An 18735-nucleotide genomic window follows, 5' to 3' on the forward strand; every position below is an offset into this window, starting at 1 on the left:
TTGAAGATAGTTTCGGTTATCATGTAAGTGTATACTCTCCTAGAAAAAGGTTTTTTCAAGGTGGTAAAAAATTAGCTTTCCAGAATTCTTGGGATCTGTGTTATTCTGGGTATTTTAGGTTTTCTGATTGTTTGTCCTTTAAACATTTAAGCCATGATTTTTATTTTAATCATTTGGCACAGAACTACAAAATATATTGTGTATTTTCCGATTATTTTAAACTGTTTACTAAACATAATTTCATTTTTGAAAAGTTATTATGAAAATTAATTAAGAAATTGAACTACAACCCATAAGTAGGTTATGACATTGATAGTACAGAATATTTGCTACTAAACCAAATGCCTCTTGGATTTTTTTTTTCTTTTAGTTCTGTGGTTCATTTTAATAAATGTTTGATTCCTACTTTCCTGATAGCTGTAATTTTTGCTTTTGTCAGGGTGCTTGCCTCTAGTAGTCCTTAGTCCTCCTCTTAATTATGCTTTCTTAGTATTTTGTGAGTTCTAAAATCTAGTTTGTTAGAATTGTGTGTGGAGCAAGAATGAACATTTGCTATGGGTGAATATACTGACACTTCAGAATCTTTTGTGCTTATTTCCTAGTTCGGTCAAGTTCAGAGTCGTTGAGATAGAAGGGTAGTTGATTTCCTTGGTGGACAGTACACTATTTTACTTTAACGTAGTTGTTGGACTTTTATATATTCTAAAATCTAAGTTATTGCACAAGTGCGCTCTTTGGATTTATTGAAGGGATTATATCAATTGCCTTCTTTTAATGTTTATTAATGTAACAAAAGGCAAAAAAGAAATTGTGATTATTAGTGTGGAAAAATACTATTTTTCATAGAATTAAATTGTGTAATTTGGCATTAGTTAGAAAAAATGGTTTCTTAAAACATTAAACATCAAAGCTGGTATGTCTATTTTATATTGAAAAATATTGAGAATTTTTGATAATCCAGGTAGCTTCATTTTACTTACTTTTTTGTTGATATAGGAAACATTTATTGAGCACTTATTATTCATTAGACTTTTGACCAGGCATTGAAGATTCAAAAATAATGGAATAAATGGAATAAAGGAAGCAATTCTAAAGAAACAGATAGGAAAATAATATGAACAGAGGGTAGGATATAATGAATATAATAGTAGAAATACACACTAGGCAGAGTGGTGCATAGCATAAAGGAAAGACTACTCTGTTCTACTTGGGAGGATTTATAAAAGATTCATAAAGGAGAAGAAAGATTTATAGCATAAAACAGATCCAATACTATCTAAACATTTAAAAATACAGTGGCTCCAATATGACTCATAACCTATATCTTAGACCATGGTTGGAATGCCAGTCTATTAGTTTTGCTAATACTTATTGAGTAGTTATTATGTCTTAGGACCTGGTCTGTATGCTGGGGACATGTAAGTGAGGACCAGAGTGGATAGGACCTGGTTCTGGCCTCCTGGATATCACCAACTGCCAAGAGAAGCAGACAATAAACCAGTAAATGCATGAATAAATATAGAATTGGAAAGCACGAAGAGTCATAATGGAGTCTATTAAAAATATTAATAGACATCTAATTTTGAGTAGGGAAGATTTTGTGAAGGCTTGTCTGTAGAAGCGACATTCAGGACGTCATCTAAGACTGGTGAAGAAGGAGGGCCAGGGTGTTTCGGGCATAGAAAGTAGCAGGTACCAAACATCTGGAGAGGTAAAACCCTTGGTGTGCCAGTGAATTCCAAGAAGGGGAGGGTTTAGTTTGTGCAGGAGGGCAGAGGGGGAAGCATATTTATAAAGATAGGCAGGGCTCTGTATGTGTATCCCTCTGTGAGGGATTTCAGTTTTATTCCAAGCCCAATGGGAAGCTATTAGGGTATTCCAAGCAGGAGCATAGTGTCATACAGTTTCTGTTTTGAAAATAGCACTCTGGCTTTAGGCACTTTGGAGAAAACTAAACCTGGAAATGAGACAAATTAGAAAACTGGTCCACTGGCTCCAACAGGAAGTGAAGGTAGCTTGGACCAGGGTGACAGTAGTGGGAGGAAGTGAAGGGGGGGGATCTCTGAGATATGTTTGAGTACAAAAAGATGTTTTAGTCACCAGTAGCTAGCAGTGTGGACCTTTCCTCTAAGTCACTTCATCTTCCCGTAAGGACAGTAGTAGCCTCAGGGAGAGCTTCAGCACACAGACGTCAGAGTCAGCCTCTCTGGGGACCAGTTCCAGCCTGAAATTTGCTAGCTGTCTGACCTCGAGCGCACAGATCACTTCACCACACTGTGCCTTCTTCCCCCTCAGTGAAAAATGGGGTAACAGTAGCATGTAGGTGGGTGTGAGGATTAAATGGGTGAATCCACTTTGAACATTGCCTGTGTGTGTCTTACTCTGACAAAGACAGGTTGCTAGGAGCTTTGTCCAAGTGTTGTTGAGAGGTGTTTTCCTTAGCTTACAGGTGGTGATGGGGAACATCAGATCCTGAAATTAGCAGACAAACAAATTTTCGTTTCCTGCCATACTAGAGTTGAACTAGACAACGGGGGTTGGCGTGCCAACTCCCCATGCAGTCAAAATGCCATGTGTAACCTTTGACTCTTCTAAAAGTTAACTGAAATAGCCCACTGTTGACAGGAAGCCTTACTGACGACTTAAACAGCCAATTAACACAGACTTTATATGTTATAGGTGTTATATATTATATTCTTACAATAAAGTTAGCTAGAAAAAAATATTATTAAGAAAATCATAAGGAAGAGAAAATACATTTACCATACTATATTCTATATTTATTGAAAAAATCTGCATATCAGTGGACCCATGCAATTCAAACCCATGTTAGTCAAGGGTCATCTCTACTTAATCCTTTCTGATAATACACATATTTGCTTATACAGATATTTACTTACATAAAGATTTTCCTTTTTTGAAAACCACATCAAATGTGTATCTTTGTTCCCTTAGGAACATGTATCAGGGAATCTTAATCCTGACCAAGGTTTTACCATCACTGATAACAATTTGGGCTAAAACATGCTAGATACATTAAACACAAATTATTACAACAAATTCTTATTTGTTATCTTAATATGTAAAGGATTTTGAAGGATTACTTAGATTACTTTAAGGTTCTTAGAATTTTTTAATAAAAGGCAGGTCAGAGGAGTTGACCCAATGCTTTCTTCTTTCTCTAGCAAATGAGGCAAACTCAATATTTAAAAACCTCACTAGGGACTTTAGTCAGGACCTTAGATGACACATAGCCTATGAAAGCGTGGGTAAAAAACTCTGTTATTCTATTTTCTTTTATTTACTCTTTCGCCTAAGACCTTAAGACGTACATCCCCAGATAAGTAATTGTGGTTACGTGAGGCATGTGCAGCCTTTAGGCAGTTGGAGAGTTATGTGCTGGACCTGGTTGGTGAAGCCAGCAGGGTAGTTCGTAACTGTGTGAACTCGCTAGGATCACCTCAAAACTGGGGACTCTAAAACAAATGGAACCAAATACTAACCTTTCAGTTACCATAGTGATTTCTTTTCTTTGGACCAGAAGTAATTTCTCCTTCAAGGACACACACGTCTCAATTCTTCTTTCAGGATTACCCATCCTACACAGCCTTTGGCCAAAACCAGTATGCACAGTATTACTCAACCTCCACGTACGGGGCATATATGACGTCAAATAACACGGCTGATGGCACATCGTCGTCGACCTCAACCTATCAGTTGCAGGAATCTCTCCCAGGACTGACCAGCCAACCAGGTACAGATCCTCATCCAGGTGAAATACTTTGACGTTTTGCTGGGTCTACTATATGGGGGAAAAGACATTTTGGAGACCAGGCTCAAAGTTCTCATCTAATGATGCTGATATTTCATCTGGGCCAATACTGCCATGTAAGATGAGGCTTTTCTTCCAGCGTTTCAAAAAACCCTTCTTTTAGATGTGGATGGTTAAGAGATTTTAATTTCAAGTGATCCATATATATATGGATATAAAAAGGTCAGTGGAACGTTTGCCTGACTAATCCTTTCTTTTGTAAAGATCATGACAATATGGAAAGGCTGTAGTAATATTATTTTCTTTAGGTATAACTGATAGTATTTCCTTTAAGCTTGAGAGCCTGTGTAGCTCTTTCATCTTTGTGAATCCTCATGAGCTCCGGGCAGTGAACATTTCCTACATTCCTAGGATGTGTAGGATCATGTGTAGGTAGTTTAATATCTTTCTCTGATTAGCACTTACTTAAGATCCGTTGTATTCTTCGTTGTCAGAAGCTTATCTGCAGTGCCACTGGACTTGAATTTGCTGACACAGCTGAAGTATTTCAAGCTAAAGGCAAATTTAATAAAGATTCAGTGTAATCTTATTCAAAATTCCAGCAGGACTTTTTGGAGAAGTCATCAAGATGATTCTAAAATTAAAAGGAAAGGCAAAGGAACTAGATTAGCTGAAATAATTTTGAAAAATAAGAACAAAGTTTGGTGACTGACATTGCCTGATTTCAAGACTTATTATAAAGTACAGTTATCAAAAATGTGTGGTATTGACAAAAGGATAGATACATAGAACAATGGAGTAGAATAGAAAGTCCAGAAATAGACCTGTAAGCATACACTCAAAAATGGAACTTCGACAAAGGTGTGAAATCGTTGGAGAATAAAGGGTTTTTTGTTTGTTTGTTTTTTTAATGGTACTGGAACAATTAGACATCCATATGCAAAAATAACAACAATAATAGTACAAACAAAAAACAAATCCCGAGACAGAATCTTGACTTGTAACTCACACCATATACCATACGAATAAAAACTAAAACTATAAACCTTCTAGAAGAGGACATGGTGGAAATTTTTGCAGCCTTGGGTTACATAAAGATTTCATAGCATGACATTAAAAACACAATCTATAAAAGAAAGGAAATAAGCCTTCATAAAATCAAGAACTTCTGTTCCTTGAAGGACACTGTCACAAGAAGAAAAACACAAGCCACAGATTTGGAGGAAATAGTTGGAAAACATATATCTGATAAAGGGCTTGCATCTAGAATATATAAAGTATTACCAAGATTCAATAAGAAAAATGAAGTTAAGAATTTTTATAGTCACCATTAGTATGTTCAAGCTCTTTTTTTCTGACTTCAGTTATTTGCAAGATCCAAACTTATCTTTTTTTGTCCAGTTGGACAAAAAAGTCCAGTTGGACTTATCTTTTTTTTTTTTTTGTCCAGTTGGAAGGACAAGAAGACGAAGAAACATGGTAACAACAGTATAAATTCTTTCTAAGTGGACCCGTGATTCCAAGAAGATTTAAGGCCATTTAACAATTATTTATGAGTACCTAATAGGTCGCAGGTACTGCCAATATTCCAGTAGGGAATGAGATCTCTGCATACCTTTAGCTTCCATTTGACAAACAAGACAAATCTCAAGCAAATAATTAAAACTGTATGAGTGTTGGAAAGGGAAAATGCTAGCTAATACAATAATGTTAGCAAGAAACTAATTTGAACCTAAAGAAGTAAAAATGAAGCTAACACTTCAAGTAATAGCCAAGATATGCTCAGATCATGAATTGATGAAATAATGGTATTTCTTTTTGGTTCCCTCTTCAGAATATGGTCTCTAATTGTGGCTCCAAGGAAAAACTTTCTAGTATTCTACTAGACTTTGTCTTTGGTGCTCCTACCTTTCAGTTTCTTTCTCCTTATCTTCCTTTCAGAGCCTCCCTTCCGTGACCACACAGCCCTCTTGAATTTCCAGTCCTTGTCCCCTTAAGGCTCCTGTTTAGGTTTTTCATCTAGCCCCAGCCTCTCGGAGTGGTTGTATCTTGTGCAGGGCTGAGACTAAGTAAGGCCGGGGAAGGACAGGGTACAAAACTGAGGGAGGCATTCATTCTCAAGGCCCTTAAAATTCACACCTTTTGTACCTCACTTGCCTTACCCTCATTTCAGCTTAAATCCCATGTGCTAAATCTGTCCTGATCCTCTTTGAGCCAGTAGTTACATTTCATCAAAAATATTACTTTAAGTGAAAGAATGTATGGGGTGCCTAGGTGGCTCAGTTGATTAAGGGTCAGACTCTTGGTTTTGGCTCAAATTATGATCTCAGGGTCATGGGATCAAACCCCATATTGGTCTCCCAGCTCAGCAGTAAGTCTGCTGTAGATTTTCTCCCTCTCCTGCTGCCGCTCCCCACACCATGCACATGCATGTGTGAGACCCTGTGCATGAATCTAGAAGGAGGCAAGGGTGGGAGGGAAAGGAAGGAAGGAAGGAAGGAAGAAGGGATGGATGGATGGATGGATGGAAGGGGGGAGGAGGGAGGGAGAGAGGGAGAGGGAAGGGAAAGAAGGGAAGGAAAGGTGAAGGGAAGGAAAGGAAAGGAAGGAAGGGAAAGAGAGAGAGAAAGAAGATGAGAAAGAAAGAAAGAGGAAAGAAGAAAACGTGATTTTAGAATACTTGCTTAATGGATACTACAGACACTTTAGATAAGGGGATGTCTTATCACACTGTGAAAGATTTTTTTCCGTAGTAAATGTATAGGGAAACAGGGTAGGATGACTGTATTAAAAACAAAATCACACAAGTATTTGATCACCAAGGTACTGGAGACCCGAGTAACAGGACCAGGACCAACAGACAGTATTTGAGTGCACTAGAATAGAACTACCATGAGTGAAAACCACTTGGTTTTCAAATATAATATCCATTGGATAACACTTCAAATTTGCTGTTGTGTATTTTACTCTAATTTCAGTGTGATCACAAAAGTTTCTCTTCAGGAAAGACACAGATGGGCACTTTCCATTAATTAAAGAATAATAAATATTCAGAATAGCTATTTTGCTTACATTAAAAATATTAAATGCAGGCATGTAGGTATTCTGAATGTATGACTTTGGATGTGACATATCCATGTGTAACATCCTCATAGTACTATTAGAATGCAATTTTTTTTAGCTTTCCATTGATTGCTAATGCTAACAAATAGAGTTTTATAAAATTTTCGGGTCTTATCAGACTTTCTGTTGAATTTAAAGAAGAAGTCATTTTTACTTGTAACTGTATTATTCTCTTAACCAAAATTATAATAGTAACATATCTGGATTTTTAGGGAATCCTGTGACCCCAGCTCTTCAGGCAAGGTAGTTTTAAGTTTGATTTTGTTTTTCTAGATCTGGCATGTATCCAAATCAACCAGTTTATAACTGTGGGATTTTTCTTTGTTATTGATGAATTTTGAGGTACTTAGTTCAAGGGTATGAAAGGTATTTCCCATTGACCAGCTCTGTCTTTTGGACTGAACACAGAGACCTAACAATTAAATTCATAGTTCTTCATAAATCATTAACTGTTCACAGCTCTCATTTTTAAAATAGAAACATACTTTATGTTCTCTAAGAGACAGCTGGTGGTTCTTCTGACATAGACTTAGAAATTAAGTTGCATCTAAATAGCCAAAGCTTAGAAGGTATACTTATTCATTACTGTACTAATTAAAGGAGAATTATTCAATCACATATAATGTTGGCCCAAGAAAAGCCTAGGGCAATTGGTAATGACTGACGTTATTTGGAAATTGCAAATAGCATTCAGTTCTTGACTTTACCTTATTAGGCAGTTCGACAATGTATTTAAAGAAACATTAGCATACTGATTAAGAACAGATATTTGAGTTAATATTACCTTTATAAAGATCTCTTTTTGCCTTTAACAAAGATTATCTCAGGCATATTATATTTTTTATTTGCATTGAAAAAGTATGATGAACATTACAAATTTTTGTAGCTCCCGCTCTTTCAGTATTTTAAACATCTTGAACATGAAAAATAATCAGTAATTTGTAACAGTATCATCCTCTACTCTGAGACCTTAGCAAGCATTACAATACATTAGCTAATTAAACTTTACAGGTACTTCAGAAATGTAAAGGATATAATAAGATCACTTTACTCTTTGAAAAGAAACTGGTTTCTTTGGCAGAACTCAGTAGAATTTCCATAGCTTCATGGCATTTCACACAAGGACAGGAAGGCAGGCAAAGTGCTCCTTCATTTAAGTGAAGCTAACAAGGGGATTTAGATAGAAAGGACTGACCACATTTAACTTCTCTGCCAATTTACTTTCCCCCTACCTGCAGCATTAATGTACCCTAGTGCCATTACCTGAGTGAAATTTGGCAGAGACACTGGAATTAACAGCTTTCTCTTAAAAAAAAAAAAAAAAAAAAAGTGTCAACAAATTTTTAATGACCAGCTGAGCTCAAGTTCCTGGTTTTGCCCTTTATCAGAAGAAAGGATAGCACCATCCAAAGATACAGAGGTCAGAGCTGTTCGCCTGGGTGGTTGCTCTAGGGACCCAGATGTCACGCGTGCACTCATCAGGACCTACTCTTGTACTGTGGAGATTTTTTGATGAATTCATTGGCCCTCACAAAATTATAAGAGGTCTGTATACTCTTTTGATGGGTAGAAACAGATTTAAGTTTGACCTCTTTGTAACCTGGAAACCTGGAGGATCTGTTGCTCTTTGGGAGAGAAAGGATAACCTAGTGGTTAAAGCAGGAATTTTGGAATCATACCAGCATTCTGCATACAAGCTATTTCATCTTGGTAAGTTAATTTAAAATCTCATGCGCCTCTGGTTCTCCCATTATTAAAAGAGGATAATGAAGGACCAGATTCACTGGGTTAAAGTAAAGTTTAAGTCAGACATATATATGTAAAGAATGTTTTACAATAAAGAGCTCTGACAAATCAATAAGAAAAAGATAACGATCTTTTTTTTTTTTTTTTTTTTTTTGAGAGGAGAGAGAGAGAGAGAGGGATTGAGAGAACCGGTGGGAGGAGGGGCAGAGGAAGAAGCAGATTCCCAGACAAGCAAGGAGTCCGATGCAGGACTCTTATCACAGAATCCTGGGATTTTACCTGAGATGGAGGCAGAAGCTTAACCAACTGAGCCACCTAGGGACCAGACCTTTTTTTTTTTTTTTTTAAGATTTTATTTATTTATTTGACAGAGAGAAATCAGAAGTAGGCAGAGAGGCAGACAGAGAGAAGGGGGAAGCAGACTCCCTGCTGAGCAGAGAGTCCGATGCGGGGCTCCATCCCAGGACCCTGAGATCATGACCTGAGCCGAAGGCAGAGACTTAAACCACTGAGCCACCCAGGCGCCCCAGACCATTTTTTTTTTTAATGGGCAAAAGATTTAAACAGTTATGTCATAAAGATACCAAATGGGCAAAAAAAGAAAAAAAGTGTTTTACATCATTATTCAACAAGAAGATGCTAATTAAAACTACAGTGGGACCAACATAGCCCCACAATAGATCATAAAAGGCTAGCAAAGCCAAGTATTGGCAAGGATGCGGAGCAACTAGAAATCTCATTGCTAGTCAGAGAGTGAATTAGTACAACCACACTAGAAAAAGGTGGTCAGTGTCTACTGAAGATGAATATACACCTTCCTCTGACCCAGCAGTCCCACTGCTAAAAATCTACCCTGGTGGAATAGGAGCTTATGTCCACAAGAGCTGAACAAGCATGTTTATAGCAGCTTTATTTGTAATTGCCTAAAACTACAAATAACCTAATGTTCATTCACAAAAGTCAAATAAAGCATAGTATACATATTTAAGGAAGTTCTAGCCACATGAAGGAAAAAGCAAACAACTGCTCCAGGTTACAAAATGCAAGAATCTCACAGACATGAGGAGACTCAGAATGAATGAATGGAGCCAAACACATATTTCAGTAAATTTTTTAAGAAAGAAGGCAGCGCGTAACACATACTAAGGATAAATGTGGAGCTACTCTTCATCATTTTCTTAAAATGATATGCCTTTACTTTCATCAAAACATGTGGGTCCATATTTTGTCCAGATTCTTAGAGCCCTTTTAAGATCCTTCTGTAACTTGGCAAAAATCAGTGATATCAAATCCTACTTTTATTGAAACGCGGACACTGCCTATGACCAGCCTTTTCCCTTCTGCCTCCTCCTGCTCTTCAGCAGCCGGCTCTCCAGCTCATTTAATAGCTGAGTTGTTCTGCCAAACTCCTTCTTTCTGGATCCAGTTGACAATCAGCCACCCATAACTGATCACAACGGCTTTGCAATTTTGCAAGTTTTCAACCTTTCAGCTCTTGCATTTTTGCAAGAGCAAAGGTGTCTCATGATAGTTAACAGCTGAAAATCGATCTATCATGAGTAGAAAGACAAGTTTTTGAGGGAGGTCATCCAAAAAATTATAAGCTTACTTAATAAATGGGGCTTAATTTGAATCAGCATTTTTATCAGAACAAGAACATTTGACTTGGAGGGCATAGTAACCTTATGAAAATTCTGTTTTAAAAAATTACTAAAAATAGAAAAATTTTTATGTGATTTTTTTTAAGTTTGCATGTATTTAAATACCTAAAGCTTTCATTTAATACTTGTGCGAGCTGAAACACAATTTACTCTAAGATGGGACAATCAATATTCAACTGAAAACTATGGAGCCTTTATTACATTGTCTACGCTGACACAGTCGCTAACAGAGACCTATCATAGGAACAGCGCTAACAATGTCTTAAGAGCAAATAATACTTGAAGCACAGACACGTGGTTTCTTTTGGTGCTGTCCTGACATGCACAGTGTTTCCCAAAGAAAATGTTATAACCATTGGAAATAATTACAAGTGAGCTATGTAAAAGTGACTGTTTATTTAGAACATCTCGGAAGAAATACGACCTAGATACTGTCTAGCCTGTTCAGATTTGTTTATTTAGATTAATAACTACTTGGCTGTCCTCATAATTATTTTTCCTTAATTTTATGACAAAGCATAATCATTATAACTTCTTTAGATTTAAGTGTAGTAATTTAAATTTAATTTTAAATGTAGTTTACCCTCAGACTCTCCTAGAAATGTTTACATATATAATTCACATCAAATTAAACATAAATCATTTTTACCTCAGTAATTCAGAAAGCAGCTGCTCTTGCCCATGCTTTCATATACAAAGAGAGAGATTCAGAGAGATTGAGTGAAATGCTTCAAGTCCTACAGTGTGTCTGACCCTTGTTACTTGTGAGGACCTCACTGTCATTTTGGTTTATGCAAACCCACTCCCACAGATTTGCCACAGCTCAGTACACTTTCCTTATAAGGTACCCTACCCCCAGTTGTAGACATGTCAGACATTCAGGTACCTAGGGGACATGCAGAGGTCAGTTAGATGCAAAGTCTGAAACTTCTGTAGGATGTGGCCTCATTGGAGGTATGGGTTTATGTATGGGTCATCTCAGAGAAGGTGATTAACCCATGAGAGGGTTAGATCGTCCAGATGGTGTGGAATAAGGAAGACAGTGACGGAAGGTTGGAACTCTTAAATACTAGCATACAAGGAATGGGAGGAGGAAAAGGAGTGCATGTCTCCTAGACAGAGAAGGCCCGGTGAGAGAAATTCCAGAGCTAGGAGACCACAAGCCAAATAATGGCTCTAAGGATGTGGTGTTTAAGAGGATCAAACACAGCTCAGGCATCCAGGATAAGGATAAGGACTGCATCTGTTTATTACATCTGTTGGTTAGGTGGTTAACAGGACTCTGAGTAAGAGTAGTTTTATTAGGGTTTTGGTGAAGCAATCATGACAAATCAGATGTCCGCAAGTGGAGACACATGGGCTATCCACTGCTGTCGTCCTTGGCCACGAGTGGCCGTCGAGCACCTGTAGCGGGGCTAGTATAGTTGGAGGTCTGCTGTAAGTGTAAAATACACACAGGAGATCAAAGACTTAGAATGAAAAGGAGATTATGTAAAACATGTTGTTGACAATTTTCATGTTGGTCACATGCTGAAATGATAATATTGTGTTTATATTGGCTCATTTAGTATATACAAATAAAACTAATTCTACATGTTTCTTTACATTTTTTATTGTGGCTTCTAGAAAATTTTAAATTATATATGTGGTTATATTTGTGGCTCACATCGTATTTCTTTTGGACAACCCTGTCATGTAATGTACTATTCTTTTAAGGAGTATCCCTTAAAAAAGAGAAGATAGCAAGCAGATAACTTCTAAGTGAAAATGCAAGGTCAAGGGAAGGACTTTTAAACTTGTTTGTGGCCCACAGAAAAGCAAAAGGTGGGAAGAAAGTTAAGAAAGGGTTTAACTAATGGAGCACAATTCCCTTAGAGGGTGAGGTTGGGAGTCAAGTTTATAGGTGGAGGGATGGGATTGATCCGGAAGAAGATATCCCCTCCTTTGAGCTCTGACATAAAAAGAGGGGAACAGAGCTAAATCTGGATAGATATATAGGGGACAGTAGAGACAAGGAAGGTGAAGACACATAGAGTATAAAACACATTCAGGTTTAATAGATCATGTAGATTGAAACTATGGGGGATTCGTGTGACCTGCAAAATTTTTAATTGAATGGGGATTTTGTGTATTTGGGATGATAAATCTTTTTTGTCAGGAGGAGCTTTCTATTATATAAAGATTCGTTAAGATAATTCATAACAAAGACCTGATCTAAAAATGAAGAGCTTTTCTTGACACAAGTCATGTTGTTTCTAGGAGAGTTTGATACCGTGCAGAGCCCTTCCACACCTATCAAAGATCTTGATGAGAGAACGTGCAGGAGTTCTGGGTCAAAATCGCGAGGAAGAGGCCGGAAAAACAATCCCTCCCCGCCTCCTGACAGTGACCTGGAGGTATGCTGACTTATCCATAAGGAGTGGAATCTGATGTTTTATTTTACTGAATGATATTCTACACCTTATGGTTCCATAAGGTTTCAACCTTAAAAAAAAGAAGGAAGTATCATGAAATGAGTGGATCTCATCATGTAGGGATTTCATAACTCTAAAATTTGAGATTTCATCCATTGTAATGGCAAAATTAAAAACTTAAAAACGATGGAACTTTATAAATTCCAGACCTGAGATAATTGCATCTTTTGGTCCTAATTGACACAAACAGAAATTTACAAAATAAAGTCACTGTTAGTGGGATAATCATCTGAGAGACACTCTGTTTAGTAGTATTAAGGTAATGAAGAATGTTTATATGGTTGAATAAAATTTGGGGGGGTCAATAAAATTTGAAAAAAAGGTGAAATTAATCTGTATGGAAAAGAAAAGTTGTCTTCTGAAAAATGGGAAAAATTCCGATCATTTGGTAACATGATAACATTTTTATCTCTATAAAAACTTCTATGCATCCTATTCCTCTGGTTGAAAGCTCTTTTGAGATATGTTCATGCCAAGCAGGTTGATTTTTATTCTAAAACATCAGGGAAACTATCTTAACCATACTATGTTACTTCTTACACAACTGCATCCTTCATTAAGAAAAATACCCAAATTTCCAGACTTGATAAAATCAAATGATAGTCATTGTGCCTCTTTGAAAAACATCACTCCTTTCACCTGAAGGACAGTAGCACATTCCAGTGCCTTCAGGAACCCAGAAGGTGACAGAAATGAGTGAACAGGGCCAGGGAGCCAACAGAAGAATGTGGGGAGCAGGGAGGATTGGCCCAGTTGAAGAGGGCCCACAAATCACTGCCACGTGGAATGTCAGTCAGCATCGTTGTATCTTCCTGTTTCCCTGCTGTGCTCAGAACCCTGATGTTTGTGTGAAATCTTCTAATCCTGAAATGTTGATCAATAATTTGAAATCTTTCTAAACACTGTGCAAGCTAAACAACCCCTCTGAAGGCCTAATCTAACCCAAAGGTCTACAGTTTGCAATTTCTGTCTGGGGATCGCTCAATGATTTTTTAAAATATTTTTAAAAATATTTTTACACAAATTGCAAAACCTCATGAATCCATGAGGTGAGAGATTTTAAAATAAGATTTCAAGCACACTTATATCCTAAGTTCACGTGTGTCTTTTGGGGTATTAACTGCAAGTAAATATTTGGATGAATTCATTCAAATTAGGACATCTGATATTTAAGCTTATTATGACTTTTTTTTAAAATCACTCTTCCCCCTCTGGTTTTATCACAGTGACATCTGGGAAACTTGGAAAAAAATTAATGGAGTAGAGTAGTTTTCTGTAAAATGGTATTGAGATGATGCCCAACGACAAAGTCAGATGTTTTCAACTAAGAGATTTCTGTTTCCTTAGAACTTGATAATTCTTTGATACTTGTATTTTTCTTCAGCGTGTGTTTGTCTGGGACTTGGATGAAACCATCATTGTTTTCCACTCACTGCTCACAGGGTCTTATGCCCAGAAGTATGGCAAGGTAAGAAGATCAAGACATTTTACCCCAAGGCACCTTGTTGGAATTTTATTTTGTTCAAAAATCCAGAGCAATTTCAAGTCATGATCTCAGGGTCAAGAGATTAAGCCCTGTGTTGGGCTCTGCGCTCAGCAAGGAGTCTGCTTGAAATTCTCTCTCTCCTGCTGCCCCTCCCCCAGAGCACACTCTCATGTGCTCTCTCTCTCTCTCTCTCTCTCTCAAATAAATAAATCTTTAAAAAAAAAATCCAGAGCAATTTAAATACATTTAGGTGTTTTTATCGTAGGCTGTCAAATCTGTTCGTAATTAATTTTCAGTGGCTCATTGTTCTTTAATGAGAACCGGCAAATTTTACAAAAATAATTCGACATTGAATTCTTTTTTCAGAATGCCTTTGAATTTTCTGCCTCAAAAGCAAGGTTATTACTATGACATAATCACTTTAGAAAAAATTATTTTGTAAATTAAAATGGACTTGCAACATTATAAAATCATATATTATCCTCTAATAAGGAAATTTTAAGAAATTGTTTGAAATCACTTATTGCACCAAATGTTGCTATTGAATGTCAGTTGAAATAAGGAAATAATCTTTTGTCTGAGAGATCCTTTGGATTTATGAAACTAAGTATTTTTTTTATATATAACTTTGAATAAGCATTTGAACAGCAAGTGGGGATAACATCCCCGCACACACACAAATTCAGAGACCGATGGTCTGGTGACTCCTCTTCCTTTCTTTCTTGCCATCCTTTTTGTGGTTAGCTAGCTTCTTATGACTGTGTTGGTGTACACTGTGTAAGTGCTAGTACAAAGATCAGGAAACTCCCTGTCAGGGAAAGCACTTGTCAGGTCCGCAGTGGTTTAGGACATTCCTGTCTGAATCTTTGACTCTGTAGGATTCATAATCTGACTAGAGTCAACTCAGAATATGTTTGGTCTGCCTTCAATTACCGTATTCAGAGTTACATCTGACTTGGCTCCTTTACATATTACACTTATAGAAGTGCCTTCCCTGCGTTTTTATAGTGTTTCATTATTTACGAGGGTCTCATGACAGCCCAGCATGCCATGTTTAGCAGTTTTGTTAAGTTTTGTCTTCTAGACCAGAAATGATGAGTTACACTCAAGTATTTCCTCCTTGAAATATTCATGGGATGTGCTTTTGGTGAATCTGCCCTGTATTTGATTTTTGGTTTAAGTAATATACGTAACTAAACAAATATGAAAGGTAACAGTTTTGCTTAACAGCTATTTAGGGGCGCCTGGGTGGTTCAGTGGGTTAAAGCCTCTGCCCTCAGCTCAGGTTATGATCCCAGAGTCCTGGGATCGAGCCCTGCATCAGGCTCTCTGCTTAGCAGGGAGCCTGCTTCCCCCCTCTCTCTCTGCCTGCTGTTCTGCCTACTTGTGATCTCTGTCTATTAAATAAATAAATACAATCTTTAAAAAAAAACCACACACAAAAAACAGCTATTTAGAAAAAATGAGCCTTAGCCCCTTTATGACAGTCATTATCATTTAAGACCACAGTCTCCAAAGTAGGATATATGAATATGTGCAGATACACAAGACGCTCCACAGAGATAAGGAAAAAAGATAATGTGTATACACACGTGTGCACACACACACATATACACACACATTTTGTCCTACAATTTGTATTTTTTATGTTTTATAATGCACTTACTTTACAAATGCATGCATATTATTATAATTTAAAGAATATGCATATAACATATAAATTAAGTAACCATACAAAGATTTGGGGTGCACATTCAAAATTCAATGACTGGTAGAGTATACAGTCTAAAAAATTTCCAGATAACAATCTAAAGCATTTCTTCTGGAATAGTTTTAGCTGATGAGGAATACACAATAAATCCTGCTTGAGCTGACCGCAGTATTTTTATACAGCTAAGTTTCATATTACTTCACTATTTAAGATAATCTAACTTGAACATATGAATCGAAATGAAGTTCCCTTCAAAATAGGCTCCGTCAGAGGCTATCCCTAAATATCCATGTAGTTTCCATTGTGTCAGATCAGTGGTGGAAGTCATCTTTTGGAATTACCTTTAGATTTTTGGAGTGTTTCCTCACTTCAGAACTTCATCCTTTTGTGGTGGTTTTAATTGTTAGAAATAGTAAGGTCATTTGAACCCAAGGTGATAAATAAGGAGCATGGTTGTCATATATATATATATATATTTTTTTTTTTTCTTTTTGGCAAAAATACCATAAAGTTGCACCCTTCCCAGAACTGAGCATAGACCTCCTTTTGCGATAACAAGGGGCACCAGTAAAGAGTTAAGGAGTCCGGGGTGGGTGGGTGGTGAACTATAAAAAAACCTGAATAACAAGTCACCTTTCTTGAGTGACTCAGACTGGTTCCAAGAGTGATTTAATAGCAAAGTTCTCATGCTTCCCTCAGCAGTGATGTATCATCAAAAGGGACCTGTCACCTCCCCAAGATGGCCACCTGGACATGCAGCATTCATTTCACGGACAAGTCCCATTCTCTTAAAGTACTGTCAGAAAGCTTTCTTGGAATACAAAAGAGACATTGTCAATGCCTAAAACAGGAGAGCTTATCAAAAGAGTGGGGCAAAGTGAGGGGAAGGAGGGAAGTAATGCTGCTGAGTGCCCGCAGCGTGCCAGGCGTGAAGTGTCGCAACGGTTGTAAGACAGGATTTTCTCCCCATCTCTAGCGGAGAAAACATACTCAGGGAATAAAATGTGTGCAGTCATCAGGCTAGTCCATGGCACAGATGAGTCATGGGGCCTTGGACTCTTTGACCCCAGAGCCCATCTCGTCTCTGCTACAGCGCATCACAGCGCAGACCTTCAACGCGCCATGAGCGCAGTATATGACTTAGCCTAGAAAGAGTAAAGACAGGCAGTGAGGAACTGTGTAGGCCATTATGGGAGTCCTCTGTAGGCTGAAAGGATTTGAATGATCTTCTCTCAGAAGACTGGAATACTTTTTCATCAAGAGATAAACCTTGTGAAATGGATTGTGGCAGACAGATGTCACTGCCTCATGGCGGTCTAGCACAGGAACAGAACCAGGGGCACTTTTGATAGTCTGGGGAAGGTAAACTGACATCTGTAGAACACCTGCTGGGTGGTAGATGGAGCCGGTGTTTGGCTTTTCACAAGCAGTAGGGATGATGATTAAGGACAAGAAGCTTTCAGTTAAAAAAACTTCACTTTGAAACCCCAGCCGCTGAGCCAGTGCTTGCCACTCTGTGACCTCAAGCAAAGTCCTTAATCGCTGGGCTTCAATTTCTGTAAAATGGAAATAATAGTACCTGTAGTGAATAAGAATGAAAGGGATAACATGTCTAAAGGGCTTTTCAGAACAGTTGGCATGAATTAACATTCAAAAAACTTTCACAAATGTCATCCCCCTTAATTCTCTTAATTACTCTGCTGTAACTTCTTGTGATCCAAGTTCAGTGGATGCAGAAACCCAGGGTTATGAGAAGCTGAGAAACGTGACCAAGGTCACAAAAATGCTAAATGCTGGTACATTTGGCCCGTCTCATAACAATTCCTTGTACTTTATACGATTCTACAGGAGGGAAGCCTGTTGGAATACACCATAATGAATAATGTTTTACTTGGGGCAGTTTAAGGAAATTAAAGTAAAAATTTATTTAGGCTCCATTTTTTTCTAATCAGAATGAAAACACCCTTCTTGAAATCCATGAAAAACAACTAAGATGACTTTATTTATTGAATTATTACCTACATTTTTCTAAAAGTCGTTTGATTCTTGACATGTTTCTTAATATCCAAAAGGAAGTTGGCATAGTCCTCTCTCCAGTAAGACATTACTATTTGGCATATTGGGAAAGAGCTAAATAAGAGATGCTATGTCCCCATCTTTTGAAGCTGGAGACCACATGCAGCTCAGAGGTCATTCAGTGGGGCCAAAAGGGCATTGGGCAGCTTCCACTTGACCACAAACCACAAGTAAAAACGGTGAAACTAGAGCTCTGTAGACAGACTATATTCATCTAGCAACTGTTTTTTAATGCAAGACCCGCTTCTTGCTCTGATGGAGCTTACAAGCAAACAAAATCAGAGCAGATAGTCGTAACCCCTGTGAAGACAGTGAAACTGCGTCCTGTAGAGCATCACAGGGGACTGAGCGTGGAGGTGACATTGATACTGAGACCTGGATTACAGAAGGAGCTAGCCGTGCTGATGTCGGGGGAAGGGGAGAACATGGAGGACTATTCTGGGCAGAGGGCACAGGAGGGCCCTGGAACAGGAACAGCCTTCCAGTGTTCCAGGAATATAAAGGAGTAGTGTCTCTGGAAGCTTGTAAACAAGGGAGAGAATAATTCAGGGTAAGAATGGAGTGGTGAGTGGGGGGCCACATCCACTAGGGTATCTCCCATAAGGCACTTGGGGTTTATTCAAGCTGCAGTGTGTTGGAGGGGTTTTGGCTGAGTAGGGACATGATGGTTTATAATTGGGTGCTCT

General features: G+C 37.8%; 1 protein-coding gene across 4 annotated transcripts in view; it reads left to right on the top strand.

Moving 5' to 3' along the window:
- The window catches only part of LOC111147636 (EYA transcriptional coactivator and phosphatase 4), a 65506-nt gene that overhangs the window by 17969 nt on the left and 28802 nt on the right, over window positions 1–18735 (top strand). For 3 of the 4 annotated variants that reach the window (XM_022503826.1, XM_022503824.1, XM_022503823.1), the window contains exons 7-9: window positions 3589–3772; window positions 12565–12698; window positions 14161–14244. In XM_022503826.1, coding sequence (XP_022359534.1) covers window positions 3589–3772; window positions 12565–12698; window positions 14161–14244 — 402 coding nt within the window. Of the gene's footprint in view, window positions 1–3588; window positions 3773–12561; window positions 12699–14160; window positions 14245–18735 lie in introns of all 4 variants that reach the window. The other variant, XM_022503825.1, reaches the window with a different exon arrangement.

This window comes from Enhydra lutris, unplaced genomic scaffold (assembly GCF_002288905.1).
Source record: "Enhydra lutris kenyoni isolate GAN:26980312 unplaced genomic scaffold, ASM228890v2 scaffoldscaffold17, whole genome shotgun sequence".
NCBI classification, from domain to species: domain Eukaryota; kingdom Metazoa; phylum Chordata; class Mammalia; order Carnivora; family Mustelidae; genus Enhydra; species Enhydra lutris.